Source organism: Triticum urartu, chromosome 2A (assembly GCF_056163025.1).
Source record: "Triticum urartu cultivar PI428250 chromosome 2A, HENAU_Tu73, whole genome shotgun sequence".
NCBI lineage: Eukaryota > Viridiplantae > Streptophyta > Magnoliopsida > Poales > Poaceae > Triticum > Triticum urartu.
This window is the reverse complement of record NC_141874.1, coordinates 73,002,031-73,017,190: the sequence shown is the minus strand read 5'-3', so window position 1 is coordinate 73,017,190 and position 15,160 is coordinate 73,002,031. Positions and strand designations below refer to the sequence as shown.

General features: G+C 42.0%; 1 protein-coding gene across 1 annotated transcript; it reads right to left on the bottom strand.

Annotated features, from left to right (window-relative positions):
- Positions 1 to 1,645: 1,645 nt before the first annotated feature.
- LOC147983844 (uncharacterized) lies at positions 1,646 to 2,535 on the bottom strand. The gene is made up of 3 exons (XM_087539609.1): positions 2,377 to 2,535; positions 2,217 to 2,294; positions 1,646 to 1,939 (listed from the first exon to the last, which is right to left on the bottom strand). Exons 1-3 carry the CDS (start codon positions 2,533 to 2,535, stop codon positions 1,646 to 1,648), a joined length of 531 nt encoding a protein of 176 aa, XP_087395735.1.
- Between the last annotated feature and the right edge of the window lie 12,625 nt (positions 2,536 to 15,160).

Below are 15,160 nucleotides of genomic sequence, written 5' to 3'. Positions count from 1 at the left end.
ACTTTCCTATCCTTTGATAAAACCATAGGCTTGAATAGAGGCATCATGATCTAAAAACAAATGACCAAAAAAGAGATGTTAAATATTCAAAGTAAAAACCAGCATCACAACAAACAAATAAAAACCAAAAATCAGCTAGTAGATCTCACAAGGTCGGCAATGAGCAAGTCTTCATTAGCTTTAACATAGCTCTTGAAATCTCTCGCTGCACTCTCCACATTAAACACTTTATTTTCATCCTCGTAAAACGAACAATCAAGCACAACCTGCAAAAAAGCCAAAATAGAAAATAGATAGCGGAAAAAGAATCAACAAGCAAAATATTATTAAAAATCGTAAAAACTATAGACAGTCTTGTTCAACATAAAGAAACCGATCTGATTGATTACCGTGATGAAATATGGACTCAGCAATATCCTTTTCCCAGATGCGAAATCAGCATTTCTATCGGGATCTTGCTTCCAATCATCAATGAGGAAGTCAATTACATCACCCTCTATCATTTGCCCAGGTGAAAAAACTTCCCAGATGTGATTCCCAGTGAAGTTAGTTATGTTTCCATCAGGCTGAGGTATCATTGAGAATGTATTCCTGTAGCACACACAAGAACAAAAAGAAGGAGAAGCAAGATAAGGCATTCATAGCAGTTCGAGTTGTATAAAAAGGAACAGTTCAGGCCATATTTATCTAGGAGTTACAAACAACAGAAGAAAAGGAAGAGGAAAAGATAATGAGAGATACTCACTCGCCATACTTCTCACGCCATTCATTACTAAGCAACAGATTATACAACCTGCGAGCCTTGTCCAGGTGAGGGAATTTATAAGGGTGAAGCTGCTGCACAGGGGAGCAAAACTTTATAGGAGCTCTGGGCGCACGCTTCGTGCTTACAACATTGCCAGAATCCAAAGCGGGATCTCTCCTAGCACCACCAGCTCTATGAGCCACTATTCCAGCAAGGGGAGATAAACCTTTGGGAGCAGCGCTCCTCATGACTCTTCCAACGCCAGCAATCTTGTCAAACACATCATCATCACTATCTATCAATTCCACAATGGGATTCTTGGGTGTAGTAGGGCTATCTGCACAAGCAGCCGTAAAACCTCTCAGAGCTCCCAACCGCCCCTTCATAACACCAGATCTTGTCTTTTCGGGAGAACGCCCCTGGCTAAGATCAATAGCTACGCGCTCGAGCTCCAAGAACTGGCTACCAAAGAACCTGTAGTCAGGCTCACCAAGATCCAGCCACTCACCTGAAAAAAAAGAAGACAGCACAAAGCGTAAGTTCAAATACATATTTCATGAAAGTACTAATAGAGAAGTACAAGCTGCAAAAAAATTACAAAAGTCCATGCACACGTACAGGGTTCGTTGCCAAACAAACCCCGGAAGTCAACATCAAACACATCATACAGTAAAGTCTTCCTAATGTCCAAAATGTCTTCATGGCTGTAATCGGCCATTTCAATTACACCATCCTCCCGGCAATAATAAGTCTTGTAGTTTTGTAGCATAAAGAATCCAGAATCATGCCTGTAAACAAAGGAAAAATCAAAAAAATAGTACAACACAAAATCCAAAAAAATATAGGAACAACATCCTCCAGCAACAAAAACAACCAGCAAAAATCATTAAAAACGGATACTCACGTGTTTTCCTGCTGAGGCACCCGCACAAACTCGCAAGAGAAACCATCAATATGCGCCGGTGAGAACGGTTTGGCCCTATCTACACTGGACTCCCTCCAAAGCTTCTTTATATTATCTGTCATATTCCTTAAGAATCTAACTGCATCACCCCAGGTTTCATCACGGAGTGAATCAAGACACTCGAAATGACGGAACTTCAAATTCAGAACAACCAAGCACCAATGCCCATATACTTCACTAGGCTTCATGGTAGCCACAAATGACGGCGAATCAAATGTAGGGAAAAGAAGCTGAAAAAATCACAGAGGAAAAATGAATTTACCAAACAATAAAATAAAAGAGGGAAATTGAAATTCATAAGTACAAACAAAAAATCAAATAATCATAAAGATATTATATCCACCGCCCAAAATTGAGGAACAATCATATCAGTTCAATTCCCTTGCAACAATAAGTAGAGCTTTAATAAAAGAAGCACAAATCAAGTTCATTCCCCACACCTCCCAAAACTGCAAAGAAAACATGACAGTTCTAGTTAATGAGTACAAAAAGTCCAAGTTCACCTACTTGGTCAAAACCATCAGCACCGGATCTTGTGAACCAATTTAGCACATTGGAATCAATATTTCCATCACAGATCTTGGTCTGTTGTACAAAAAGAACAACAATAGTTAGAAAATTGGCAAAACAAGTTATCATCCTATTTACAAAAAAGCAAAATACTGACCGTCACCCATCTGGGAACTATCAACTTGTCAGTGTCTCGGTACTTCTGACGTAGAGAATATAAAACAACATCAACACTGTCTGAGTTGAGCATGCCAGTGGGGACAAACGCTTTAGCAATAGAACCAACACTGGCATCACATTCTTTATTTTGAAACATTGGCTTGTGACTAGAAAAACATAAAAGATTACATGAATTAAAACTACTGCAACAACAACAATAATCAAACTAGAGAAAGAAAAAGAGACAAAAAATGGTACGGGCAAAATCCCAAACTAACCATTTCGTACGGTTCGTGCGCAACCTCGTAACAGCGAAGAAAAACGTATCAACCTTAACAACGTTACCACTTTCTGCTTGCAGAAAATGATGAAAAATAATAAGTTCAACAACTACAAGAGAACATGTCCAAAATGCCAAAGTTGAGAAGTACACCCCATTTACAAGTCCTTACTTGGACTATCAGGGTTTGACGACGACGGTAGTTCCTGTGATGAGACCTTTATGCCTCCAGCTTCAGGGTTTGACGATGGGACATGTTGAGAGGACACCAATATTGATGCGCTTTCAGGGTCTGTAGAAAGAACATCCTGGGACGACAAGAGCGCCTCCTGCGTCAAGGGGTCAGAAGAAATTGACAGAAGTAAATCATCATCCTCGGATGGCACGTCCTCCACGCTAGAAGCATATTGCAATGCATCACCGTAATCAAGACCTCCAGGCGGGAAATTCTCCGGCGGGAAATCTTCACAACCAGAAACATTTTCATTCCCAGCAATACCAACACCAGGCGATTTGGCATCAGGTATGCTGGCAGCACCAGCATCCTCATCAACAACTTTGGTACCAACATTGCACCCACTACTCAGTGGAACATCATGAGCATCATCTCCACCACTAAGGACAACCTCATGCTCAACAATAGTAATCTAATGAAAATAAAAATTCAGAAAAAAGTAAATAATATGAACAAAACTAACAATAAAAAATAAGCTACCAATAGGTGCACAGAAAAATAAACCTTGGAAGCATTCATAGCAACATCATCGAACTTGCTGCTGCTAACATTCAAAGGGACATCACCAACAGGCAAACAAGGCTCATCGCCAACAATAGGACCTTGATTCAAATGTAATGAGACAAAAAAGCAATGCTATTATGAGCAACAATAAACGGTGTGGGATAGAAAAATGAACAAGCAAGACACATCGGTGCGCATGAAATTTTAAGAAAATATTAATAAACACAATGAAAATAAAAATAACCTTGCACTTATCAGTGGATAGATCATTAACTCCACCGTCAACAGCAGCCTCAACATTATGACTGGTCTCCTGCATGAAAAGAAAAATTAATAAACAGATGTAGATCAGGAAGTTCAACTACAATACTGACAGCAGAACAACATAGTAAAAACATACAAACAATGAGGACTGACTCACATCAACAACAGGGTGCTGCGAGCCAACATCGTTCGTACGCTGATTAGAAACATTAGCCTCAGTACCATCATCAGCCCTGCTGCCAGTGCCAGCAGCCTCATCATGATCAATCTGCATGAAAGAAAATTATTAATAAATAGATGAACATGAGGAAGTTCAACTACAACACTGACATCAGGACAACAACTTAAAAATTGCAAAACACCAAGGACTGACTCACATCAACATCAGGACGCTCAAGGCCAACATTATTCGTTTCGTGGTAAAAAACATTAGCCTCAGTACCATCACCAGCCCTGCTGTCGGTGGTAGCAGCCTCATCCTGCTCAAACTGCTTCATAACAACATTTGCACTTTCTTCATATGGCTTGCAGCGAGAGTTTTGCATAGTTCTGAAACGCTTCATGTTGTTCAACAGGCAAACTGAGCTCTGAACTAGATTAGCGGCACCGTTGCGCATATCACCGATTAAAATTCTCTCCTTCTCAATGTAGTCAACAGATTCCTCAGCGTTAAATTGATGACCTGCAGGAAGGATACCATTGATACAGCTCAAACGCTCAACTGTCGTTGGGACCTTTTGCAGCTCAGAACACATATTACTATAGATATGCTTAGTGCGCTCCAACGCTGAAACAGCAACATCAATACCAAAACCCTGCCTCTGTGAAGCACTAGCATTACTAGGGCCAGGAGGGCATAACCAGCACCCTCAACACCACGGCCATCCCTCAACTCATCGGGCAGAGATGAAAACTTCGGAACCTGAGACGACGGCATCTCCAGGACTGGCCGTTTATACACTCGGAAAAAAAACAACCTCCTCTTGAGTTTTCCACTACAAACAAAAGGGAAAAATAGTTAATCAATCAACGCAACACATAGGGAAAAATAAATCATGATATTAACAGATTTAAAATCAACACCACTAATAAAACTTTAACTGTCATTGCCAATTTGTTAGTATTTACCAACAGGCTAGTTGAACAAAGTTATTCAGTTCAACCAAACACGAAACAACAGTACTAAAAATCCATACCTAAACCATACAAAATATAAACAGACAACTCTATAGTACACATGTCCACTACAGCAAAAAATAGCTATACCTAAAAATAAAAAAAGGTCTGCAAGAGACAAAACAAACAAAACTCACCGGAAGCTTCCCAAACACCCAAGTTTTTGGATCTGCATTGCCTTTTTTTATCAAATCTGCAACAACCAGATCAGAAAGCTTGGCAGGATCCATGTAACATATGCGGGGGACTCGCATGTCAGGCTCCGCAGTTTTGCCACGGATAAGGCAATCAAGGTACATTTGTACAGGCCCTATGGCACAGCCTGTGATTGCCTTCCCCATGGTATGACCACTTTGGTACTTGGCAACAGCCCTTCTAAGCTCATCAACCATCAGCTGGCAATAATCCATATTAGCCATGTCCTCAAAGACGAGACCCTCAAACATTGCTGCCTCTCTGGAAACACACGGGGCAGATCCAGGCAACACAACCTTCATAAACACAATAATGAAGAACACTTTCAAAGCAAGGTCATCTTTGCTAGGATCCTTGACGAGCACCTTGAGCTTATTCCTCAAATCCTTTGTCTTGATATCTTTGTCCCTGCTAATGTCAAGCTCCGATCTTAACGTCATCAGAGCGTCATCATATCCGTCCTCTGACGGCCTTGGCACAGAACGACCACCACGAGGGAAACCAAATAATTGTTGTATACCATCGCTAGTGATGCGAAGCTTCTTATTAGCCTCACCCATGTCAAGAGTCATTGTATCACAATCTATCCTCAGGTACAAAACTCCCATCAGAGGGCGGGAAATGTTAGACTTCACCCTCCACCTGAAGATAGAACCAAAACCAGATGCATGAACCCTAGCCACATGCCGACTCTTGAGCAATTTAGCACAATCTTCAACCTCTCTCAACGAACATCGCACAGTTAAGTTCAATTTCCGTTGGTCGCCTTCATCCAAGGCAACTTTTCTGGCATTGCCTCCCACCGGCTTGACCGGACTCATGACGCTAACAGGCTATAAATGAAAACAAAAAAGCCACACCTTAAAAAATGAATATAAAAAACAACAAAAGCATATGAATGCAAGTAAAAAGAAAAAGAAAAGATTGCACAAGTTCAACTATTAAAACAACATCAGTACCACCCTTCAATTGATGCAAACAATGATCAGCCTAACCGGGCCGCAATACCAGCCGAAACACAATTAAATCATTGCAAGTACAACTAGTAAGTCACATGCAGTACAAAACACAAACCACTGCAAACAATGAATATAGAAAACAAAACAAGCATACGAATGTAAGTAAAAAAAGATTTCACAAGTTCAACTATTAAAACAACATCAGTACCACCCTCAATTAATCAATACAATGACAAGCCTCACCTGGCCAGCATACCACCCCAAACACAAATTAAATCATTACAATTACAATTAGTAAATCACATGCACAACAAAACACATACCACTGCAAACAATGAATATAGGAAACAAAACAAGCATATGAAGGCAAGTAAAACAAAGAAAAGTTTGCACAAGTTCAACTATTAAAACAACATAAGTACCACAATCAAAATAGATGCAAAACAATGACCAGCCTCACCTGGCCAGCATACCATCCCAAACACAATTAAATCATTGCAAGTACAACTAGCAAGACACATGCAGTAGAAAACACATACCACTGCAAATACATCTTCTGAATCAACTTCAATATCATCTTCTTCAGATGCAGAATCTTTAGCTTCAACACGAGCACGCTTCTTCACACCTTTGTTCACTTTTGCAGGATGAACTTTACGCTTCTTATTTTCTTGCAACAAAGACCGCTCTTGAAGAGGAGAGAAGAAGGCTTCTTATTTGTCAAACCTCGTGGACTCCGATGAACAGAGGAGCCACCAAGTTTTCTTGGACCAATTTTCACAGCAAAACTATCCGCATCAGCTTTGCTATTACCAGGTTGGGAAACGGCTTTCACACGTGGACTACGCCTCTGTGTGCCATCAGGATTTCGATCTGACATCTTCCTCTTCAAAACAGCTTTCTTCTCCTTAACTCCATCATGATCAAAACACTTGCGTCAAACGAGTTTGCATCAAGTTTGTCTTCACAGGCATGTCACTTCCATGAGATCCGACATGAATAGTTGAAAAACCCGCGTCACCACCTTCGTCGCCTACACATTTAGGAGCTTGAGCAACATCAACATCACTTTCTGGCACACAGGCAGCCTTTTGACGCTGTTCCAATTCCTTTCTCTTTTGGAATTCATACTTCATCTTTCTTATCCTTTCATCCTGGAGCTGTAACTACATAGGAACATCCTCAGCTTGGGTAATAGGCTCAGTGCCATCAACACTTTGAGACTGAGTAACAGACAACTGCAAGCTGCCATCACCATCATTAACGTTAAGTGAATACATTCCATCATTAATATCTTTAACAACATCAGCAATGTCCTCTGGAACACCATGGCTGTCATTAACTGCATAAACCAATAACATAACCACGCACATAAAAAATTAAAACACAATTAACATTGCAGACACAAAAGATAAATAAAGCGCATTGCATCAGACACAAAACAAAACGGAACAACTGATGTAACTAATCATATATATGTATTAAAGGCTGATAAAGATAGAGCAAATATAAGGGAAACACCAGCAACATTCGCAAGTTCTTCTAGAGGATTTGGTGTCTCAAAAATAACATTCACAAGATCTTGAAAGCGTTCTGATTTGTCAGAATCAGGAGGCACCGGCACTCCAACATCTGCAACAACATCATAATTAGCAAAAAAAGTACAAGAACAATCAATCAGTTCAACTATGTGAACACTACAAGTTCACCGAATAAAACAAATATGAACCCACCACTTGCAGAACAAACTTCAGAAAACACAACTCTTTCAACACCATACTAGTTCTTCATTGACTACTACAACCTATTCAAATGCCAGGACAACAGTTCAAAATACACATGGTGATAAGTACTACATCCTGTTGCATCAACTGCCAAAACCATACACGCCATACAATCCAGGACAAAATTAACACATATCAAAATACATACAACTTATAAAGTCGATAAGACAACAACTGTACGACATAAAAACCAGATCTATTAAAACATCATCCAAAATACAGGGAAAATCACCTGCATTCAATTTGTCCGGACTGGATGATGTACCCATTGAGATCAAGACACATGAACAAAAATTAGGGATTTGAACTATTTCATAAACGAAGCACGCCATACAAAATGCAAAACTCTTACCAACAAACACAAAATCCGCCACGCAATCCAGTATCACTGCGCCAAACGCTCATTCAACAGCAAAGGAACCCTAGCGAGTGCAGGCTGGGACAGCAAAGAGAGCAAGAGATTAGAAATAGAGAGAAAATCTGAACATAAGAGGACGCAAGCAAAGTCAATGGCAGAGCAGAAAGAACAAAAAAGAGCACCCGGACCTCCACCCCTGGGGTTGAGCCCTTCGGCCGACGCTCCCGCGGAGAAACAGGAGTAACAACTCCCGCTCTGATAAAAGAAGAAGTGGGGAACGAAGACGGAATCGATTTGGGGACGGGAGAGGAGCTGAACGGGGAAGATAGGAGGTTAAAAGGTGAGTGGGAGGGTTAAAAGATGACTGGGAGAAAACGGCCGCCTAAAGCCCACAACCGTCTAAAGTAGAAATAATAACTCATAACAATACAAAAAAATTTATCAAAAAAGTACAAATGAAAAAACAATTCATAATGGTGATGTTTTTCCCCTAAAAAATAAAGATAAGATAATGGGGCAAGTCATGTTACAGACTCGCCTCAGCATGCGATGCCGCGGCACGCCGCGTCGTCGCCTGCTACGGCTCGTTCCTGGCTGGGCCTCGCCGGGATGGGGGAGGGGGGTCCCGACCCCCCTCCCCTCCCCCGGCTCGGCCTCGCGCTAATGCGGCAGTGCGCTCGTTTGACAGGCGCAGTGCGGTTATTCTGTTTCCCCCCATCCCACCCCACGCACCCACACCCCTAAGATAGATAATGGGGCAAAGTCCATACAAGGAAGATGTGTCAGTACAACTATGCCCCTCGGTACGGTTCGGTGCGGGGGCAAGTCATGTTTCTCCCACGCACCCACACCCCTAAAGATAGAAAACGCGGTTATTCTGTTTCCCCACGCACCCACACCCCTAAGATAAGATAATGGGGCAAGTCATGTTACGGACTCGCCTCCGCATGCGACGCCGCGGCACGCCACGTCGTCGCCTGCTACGGTTCGTTCGGGGCTCGGCCTCGCCGGGATGGGGAAGGGGGGGTCCCTCCCCCCCCTCCCCCACCCGCACGGCCTCGCGCTAACGCGGCAGTGCGCTCGTTTGACAGGCGCAGTGCGGTTATTCTGTTTCCCCCACCCCACCCCACACACCCACACCCTAAGATAGATAATGGGGCAAAGTCCATACAAGGAAGATGTGTCAATACAACTATGCCCCTCGGTACGGTTCGGTGCGGGGGCAAGTCATGCCACAGTACTATATTCAAACAAACAAAAAAAAGAAAAAGAAAAAATTGACAGCACAAGGACAAAAAAGTACCAGTCCAAGTTACTGGTGTAGTCAAGTACTAGATCCAAAAAAACAAAAAAAATTGACCGCCCAAGGACAGGCGCAGGCCCTGACAATGCTAGATACTTGAACTCGAGCCAGTGGGCGAATCCCTAGTAATCCGCATACCCGCAGGGCCTGACGTCCAGTGCCCATAGGTCAAGAGAGAGAGAGAGCGAGCGCCGTGTATAAGCGCTCAGGTAAGTGTTCAGAGGAGTTCGACTAGTGAGCGTCGGTTGCGCTTATAAACAAGTCGTGCTACAAGCGCACGCCGTGCTGCACAGCCGCGCGAGAGAAGCTATCCGGGCCGAATACAACGACCCAGGCCGATGGCCCAACAAAGTACTTCGCCCCATTACAAAAATCCAGTAGATCACGCACGACAAAAAATAAAAAATGTAAATAATTTTAAAAAAACTCACAAGAAAAATCAGTTAATAAACAAAAATATTGTGAAAAAGTTCAAACACATCTTGTTGGTAAGAAGTAAAAAAAAATATATATATATATATATAAGACTGTAAATAAAAATTTCAGAAACGAATTTACAAAAAAGTTCAACTACTACAATCCATAAGGTTCAAGTACAAAAATAAAAAGAAAGTACTGTGCAGCGAAGATTAATTTTTTTTATTTTATAAAATACCAAAACTATCATTATTCATCTATAAAAAGAAAAAAACGTCCTCCAAAATTCATGTAAAAAAGTAAGAAAAAATTATTATACAACAAACAAATTTGATTGGTGATTGACAACCTAAAATAGAGCAGTACTATCATTAACAGAATGTAAGTTCAGCAAACTGAATAACAAAAAAGGGTTTTAAAAAAATCATCAGCGTATAGCACCGTCTCCCGAGTTATGAACATGAAAAAATATACCAGCCAAAACAAAGGATGCCCATCAGTTCAACTATAGCAAATGTTCCAGTACTAATATAAAGAATGTATAAATAAAACACTTATAATTGAGCAGAACAATAGGAAAAACATTACATAACTAGTTCCATACCATTCTGATAAAACCATACAATTCAACCATCTCACATGCAAATGTTTTAAAACAAAAAATACTGCAACATAATCAACCATACACAAATCTCAAAGCCAGCGTCATTTGCCACATTTAAACCTATAGCACATAAATTCTGAACGTCAGAGAGTCGTCTTCTCTCAAGAACATGACCATAACCACATCACCATGCTCAAATCCAAACTCAGCCGCAAACTCCTTCCACCCAGTACTTAGGTTGATGCAACCATCAAGGTCGATGTGGTAGGCAACATCCATCAACTGATACCCATTCTTGTCTGAAGTCTCCATCTTCAGAACACCGGAACTAGGAGCAACAATCCTGATCCTGGGTGACATTTTCTGCAAATGGACATGGGAGTACAAAACAAAATGAACACCTGACATAACTGAATTTTTACACAGATATAGGAATGATTTGCATAACAAACTAAAATGGAAAAAATCTGAACCAAAACAATAACACAAAACTAACTAGACATGTGAACTGACTAAACTGAAAAATATACATATCAATACACCAACAGTAAAAACATCTATTCATAAACAACTCAGGGATTATACAAAAAATGGTTTAAATACTGTTAAGTAATGAACAAATACACACAGAATGGTCTAAATAAACAAATCCTGATCCTGGGTAACATTTTCTGCAAATGGATATGGGAGTACAAAACAAAATGAACACCTAACATAACTGAATTTTTACACAGATATAGGAACGATTTGCATAACAAACTAAAAGGGAAAAAATCTGAACCAAAACAATAACACAAAACTAACTAGACATGTGAACTGACTAAACTGATAATTATACATATCAATACACCTACAGTAAAAACATCTATTCATAAACAAATCAGTGATTATACGAAAAATGGTTTAAATACTGTTACGTAATGAAAAAATACACACAGAAATCCCTACTGTTAAAATCCAACAAAACCAAATTAAAAAAAATATAGACAAGCTATTCATAAGACAAAACTGCAGATCCAGTCCATGGGTTTTGAACAGAAACCAACAAGAAAGTAGAAAACAAAACGAATAGAAACACATACCCATGATTCCTTCAAGTCACCATCCGTCAGGCGACAAACATAGGGTGTACGAAACCCATGGTTGCCGTACAGCAAACAAGAAAGTTGACCACGCCGCTGAGTCTGAGTGAACTCCAAACCAGACTCGTACACACAGCCATCAGCTATGCGTGCCATCTTTACTAGGCATCTGCATGAACAATCCTCCATCGAACACACAGGAACAGAGAAAAAGGCAATGAAGAGAAGAGAGAGGAACCTAGATCTGATTGTGGAAGAATGAATAAAAGGGAGGGGGAAGACTTGGCCACACACCACACATAGATGGATAACGTTTATAGTCGGGGACACTCGCAGATTATAAAAATAATAAATAGGCAGATGGGCAGCCAGCTGGTAGGAAATAGTTATTACACAAGCCATCCAACTTTTGACTGCAAATCAGTTCAACTTCAGAAAACCAAGCAGTTCAAAGGTGCACAGGTCGAACATATGCAGACAAAACAACACATTCAGAGACAAAAACAAAGTTGAATTCATTTAGTCATTCGAACATCTGCTCCCTCACAATAAAAATCTTAAAAACATAATATTCACTACTTCAGTCATAACGATCAAAGAAACAACGCCATTTTGCCCTAGTGGATGGATGTGGAGCCGTGGCTGCTCTCACCCTAGCCCAACTAATGATCTGAATATGGTTCCTTCCCCTACCCTCCGGGAAAAGAAGCTCCAATTCATTGGAGTTGCAAGTATCCATCACCTCACGTGCAAGTCGTCTGTTGAACTCTGCCTCCAGTTCCTCCTCGGCAGCACGTCGCGCCATCTGCCTGCGCCTGTGCCTCCTCCTCCTCTGCTCCGCTACTACAGCCCTAACATCTATGGCGTCCCCCTCCTCCTCTGTAACCTCTCCCAGCTCAGGATCCATCTCCCTTTTCTTTGGTTGCAGCTCGTAGAATGAAACTGACAGAGGGCTCAGGCTTGATAATCAAAGTGCAGAGCCATCGGTGCGGCTCCCATGTCAACACACAGTAACAAAACTTTAACACGGCAGCAGTCCAACTACACATAAGCGCATCAATTCAAAACAACACTGAAAAACACGCAACTTAAATACACAGTTTGACCAGATTACCCGAAATCGCAGCTTACAGTCAGCCGCCATACACAACCTCCGCCAACGACAAAACAACATGGGAATCCGGGGTAGAAACAACTCAAAAAAGCAAAATTGACAACGCAAATCTTTTCATACAGTCCTTATATCTCTCCCTGCAACACCAATTCGAAAGTAAAACAACAGAAAAAGAAGAACAGATTTCCATGGCGGGCGTGGAAAACGACCAAGAACACAAAAACTTGTAATCATAAATTACAGATAAAAAATCTCAAAAAACTATAACATACCGATAATTCTCACATCGAAAACGACAAACACGACGTAAATTGAGGCCCACGAACACCACAGTAAACACTGACGCCCAAAATCACGTCCGCCGCCAAAATGCCCACGCCGTCACCTCTTGTGACTACAGATCGCAAAACTCATCCAGCTGAGCGCGCGGACGTGCGGAACCCCTTACATGTCTCCTCTAGCAACGAATGGCCCGCAGCATCGCGCCGGGGAACGACAGGAAGCTCCACGTTGCATCCCCTGTTTCCATCCGTCGTGCACGCAGGAAGATCAGTTCTTGTTGAAAAACACGTCAGTCCAAACTGTGAACCACGTCAGTTCAAAAAGGGTAACAGAATAATATTATGTTACGTGTAACAGAATAGCCCTGATGTATATATATATATATGAGTTTATGTCCTCCACAGCATTCACTTATTGCTATTTCTTCAAGTTGGTTTTCTGCTAAGTGAATGTGATTGGACCCTTCCCCTCTATGCTATACTCGACCCAATCTGTTCACAAATTCTTCATGTGCGTTCTATTTGAAACTCGTTCAAAATCTTCACTGTGTCCTTGTTAGCTGAAGAAATTGTGAACGGAACTTTAAAACCTATCTTATCGAAATTTTCGGTTTTGCCGCTCAAACCGTTCCGCATCCCACGATACACTTATCCACTCACCCACGATCTAACATGATCTCCACCTCTCACTACGTGGGTGACACATGTCATGCAAATGAGAAGGGTCAGGGGCACGTTCGTCCAATTTCTTCGGGCGAGCAGTTTTTCACCGTGGCTATAAATACCCCTCCTTCCCTTCCTCACTTCTTTTACTCCGCTCGACCTCTCTCTCCAGCTCAAGCTTCTCAAACCCTAGCGCCGCTGCTACTTCATCGCCGCCAGTGAGGAAGAGCTTCACTGCCTCAACCTCGTCGCCGACTTCCTCGCGCCGACCGCGGATATCTTCACTCCGCCGCCGCTGTAGCCGTCTTCCTCCGCCAAGTTAGGGCGTGGAAGATCTGCACAGACGAACTTCACATCTCCTCACTCCAGTTCGTCGTGTTCTTCGTCCAGGGTAAATAAAAGTTACTTTTACTGCCCTCGTTGATTCGAATGATTATCTACAGAATCTTCAAAAGTGTTTTTCTCCATATCTTCACACACTGAACACCTCACAATGTCATCTGTTCTTGATTCGTTTCTCTAAGCATCATTTTTCATCAAGATTCCTCAATTGTGTGGATCTTTGATCTATACAACTCTGGAACCTAAGATAAAGAACGCTTAGTGAAAATCTTCAAGACTCATCTGGTCAAATTCCTCAAACTTGTTCATTTTGAAAAACCTTCTGAGAACGCATATGACCTCTCCAAATTGCTCGCAACTATACTCTGTTCACAGGTACACATGTCAGCTGCTGAATCACTAGGTTCTCATCAACTTAACTCATTTGCAGCGTTCCTCGAAGAAAAGTTGCATAGTTCTTCAAAGAATTCAATTGTTCAAATTCCTCAACTCAAGAAAATGGCTGATGGCAAAAGGCCACAGAAGGGAGGAAAGAGGCCTGAGGTAAATACAGCGTTTGAAATCCCTGATGACATATATGCTGGGTACTTCACACCTACTAAGGAAACCAAGAATGAGCACAAAGTATGCATTCAGAAGATAGAGAGGAGATGGGCAAGAGAATGGAGGGAGTACAGATATGTCACTCCTAAGTATATGAAGAAATTCGCACTCAATCCTCCATGCCCAAGAGCACCACTGGCACCTGGCCAAATTGCTGATCCCACCAGTCTCGAGCGAGGTGAGGACTATCCTAATTAATGGGCCAAGCGCTAAGGCAAGTTGGCTAAGCAAGCCAAAGAAGCAGTGAGGAAATTTAATGAAGACTCTGCTGCTGCTGCTGCCTCTGCTGAGGTCCTTGCTGTCAAGCCAAAGAAGGCTATGTCAAAGAAGACTGCGCGCAAGCCAAGTGCTTCCTCAGCAATGCCCTCACGGCCAGAATCATCAAAGCCCTCACGGCCAATTCCTCATGCTGCTCATATTCCTCCAAAGTCCTCAGCTCCTCCGCCAAAGCCTTCAGCTGTTCCGACCAAATCCTCAGCACCTGTGCATCTCGCTTCGTGCCAAAGGACTGCCGGCATCTCCATTGCCTTAGGTGTCTTAGCTAGTTCCTCAGCTGCACCAAGTTCCTCAACTGGCCCCTCACTGCTAAAGACAAAGGACACTGCTGGACGAGGTCCA

What these genes read in the sequence shown, in the direction of transcription:
- LOC147983844 (XM_087539609.1), bottom strand. Translation starts at nt 2,535, where the DNA reads ATGTTTCAAAATAAAGAATGTGATGCCAGTGTTGGTTCTATTGCTAAA. An exon ending in TAGTTCCCAGATGGGTGACG is followed by an intron (nt 2,295 to 2,376) that starts GTCAGTATTTTG and finishes TTTGTACAACAG; the next exon opens with ACCAAGATCTGTGATGGAAA. An exon ending in GTGCTGATGGTTTTGACCAA is followed by an intron (nt 1,940 to 2,216) that starts GTAGGTGAACTT and finishes TGATTTTTTCAG; the next exon opens with CTTCTTTTCCCTACATTTGA.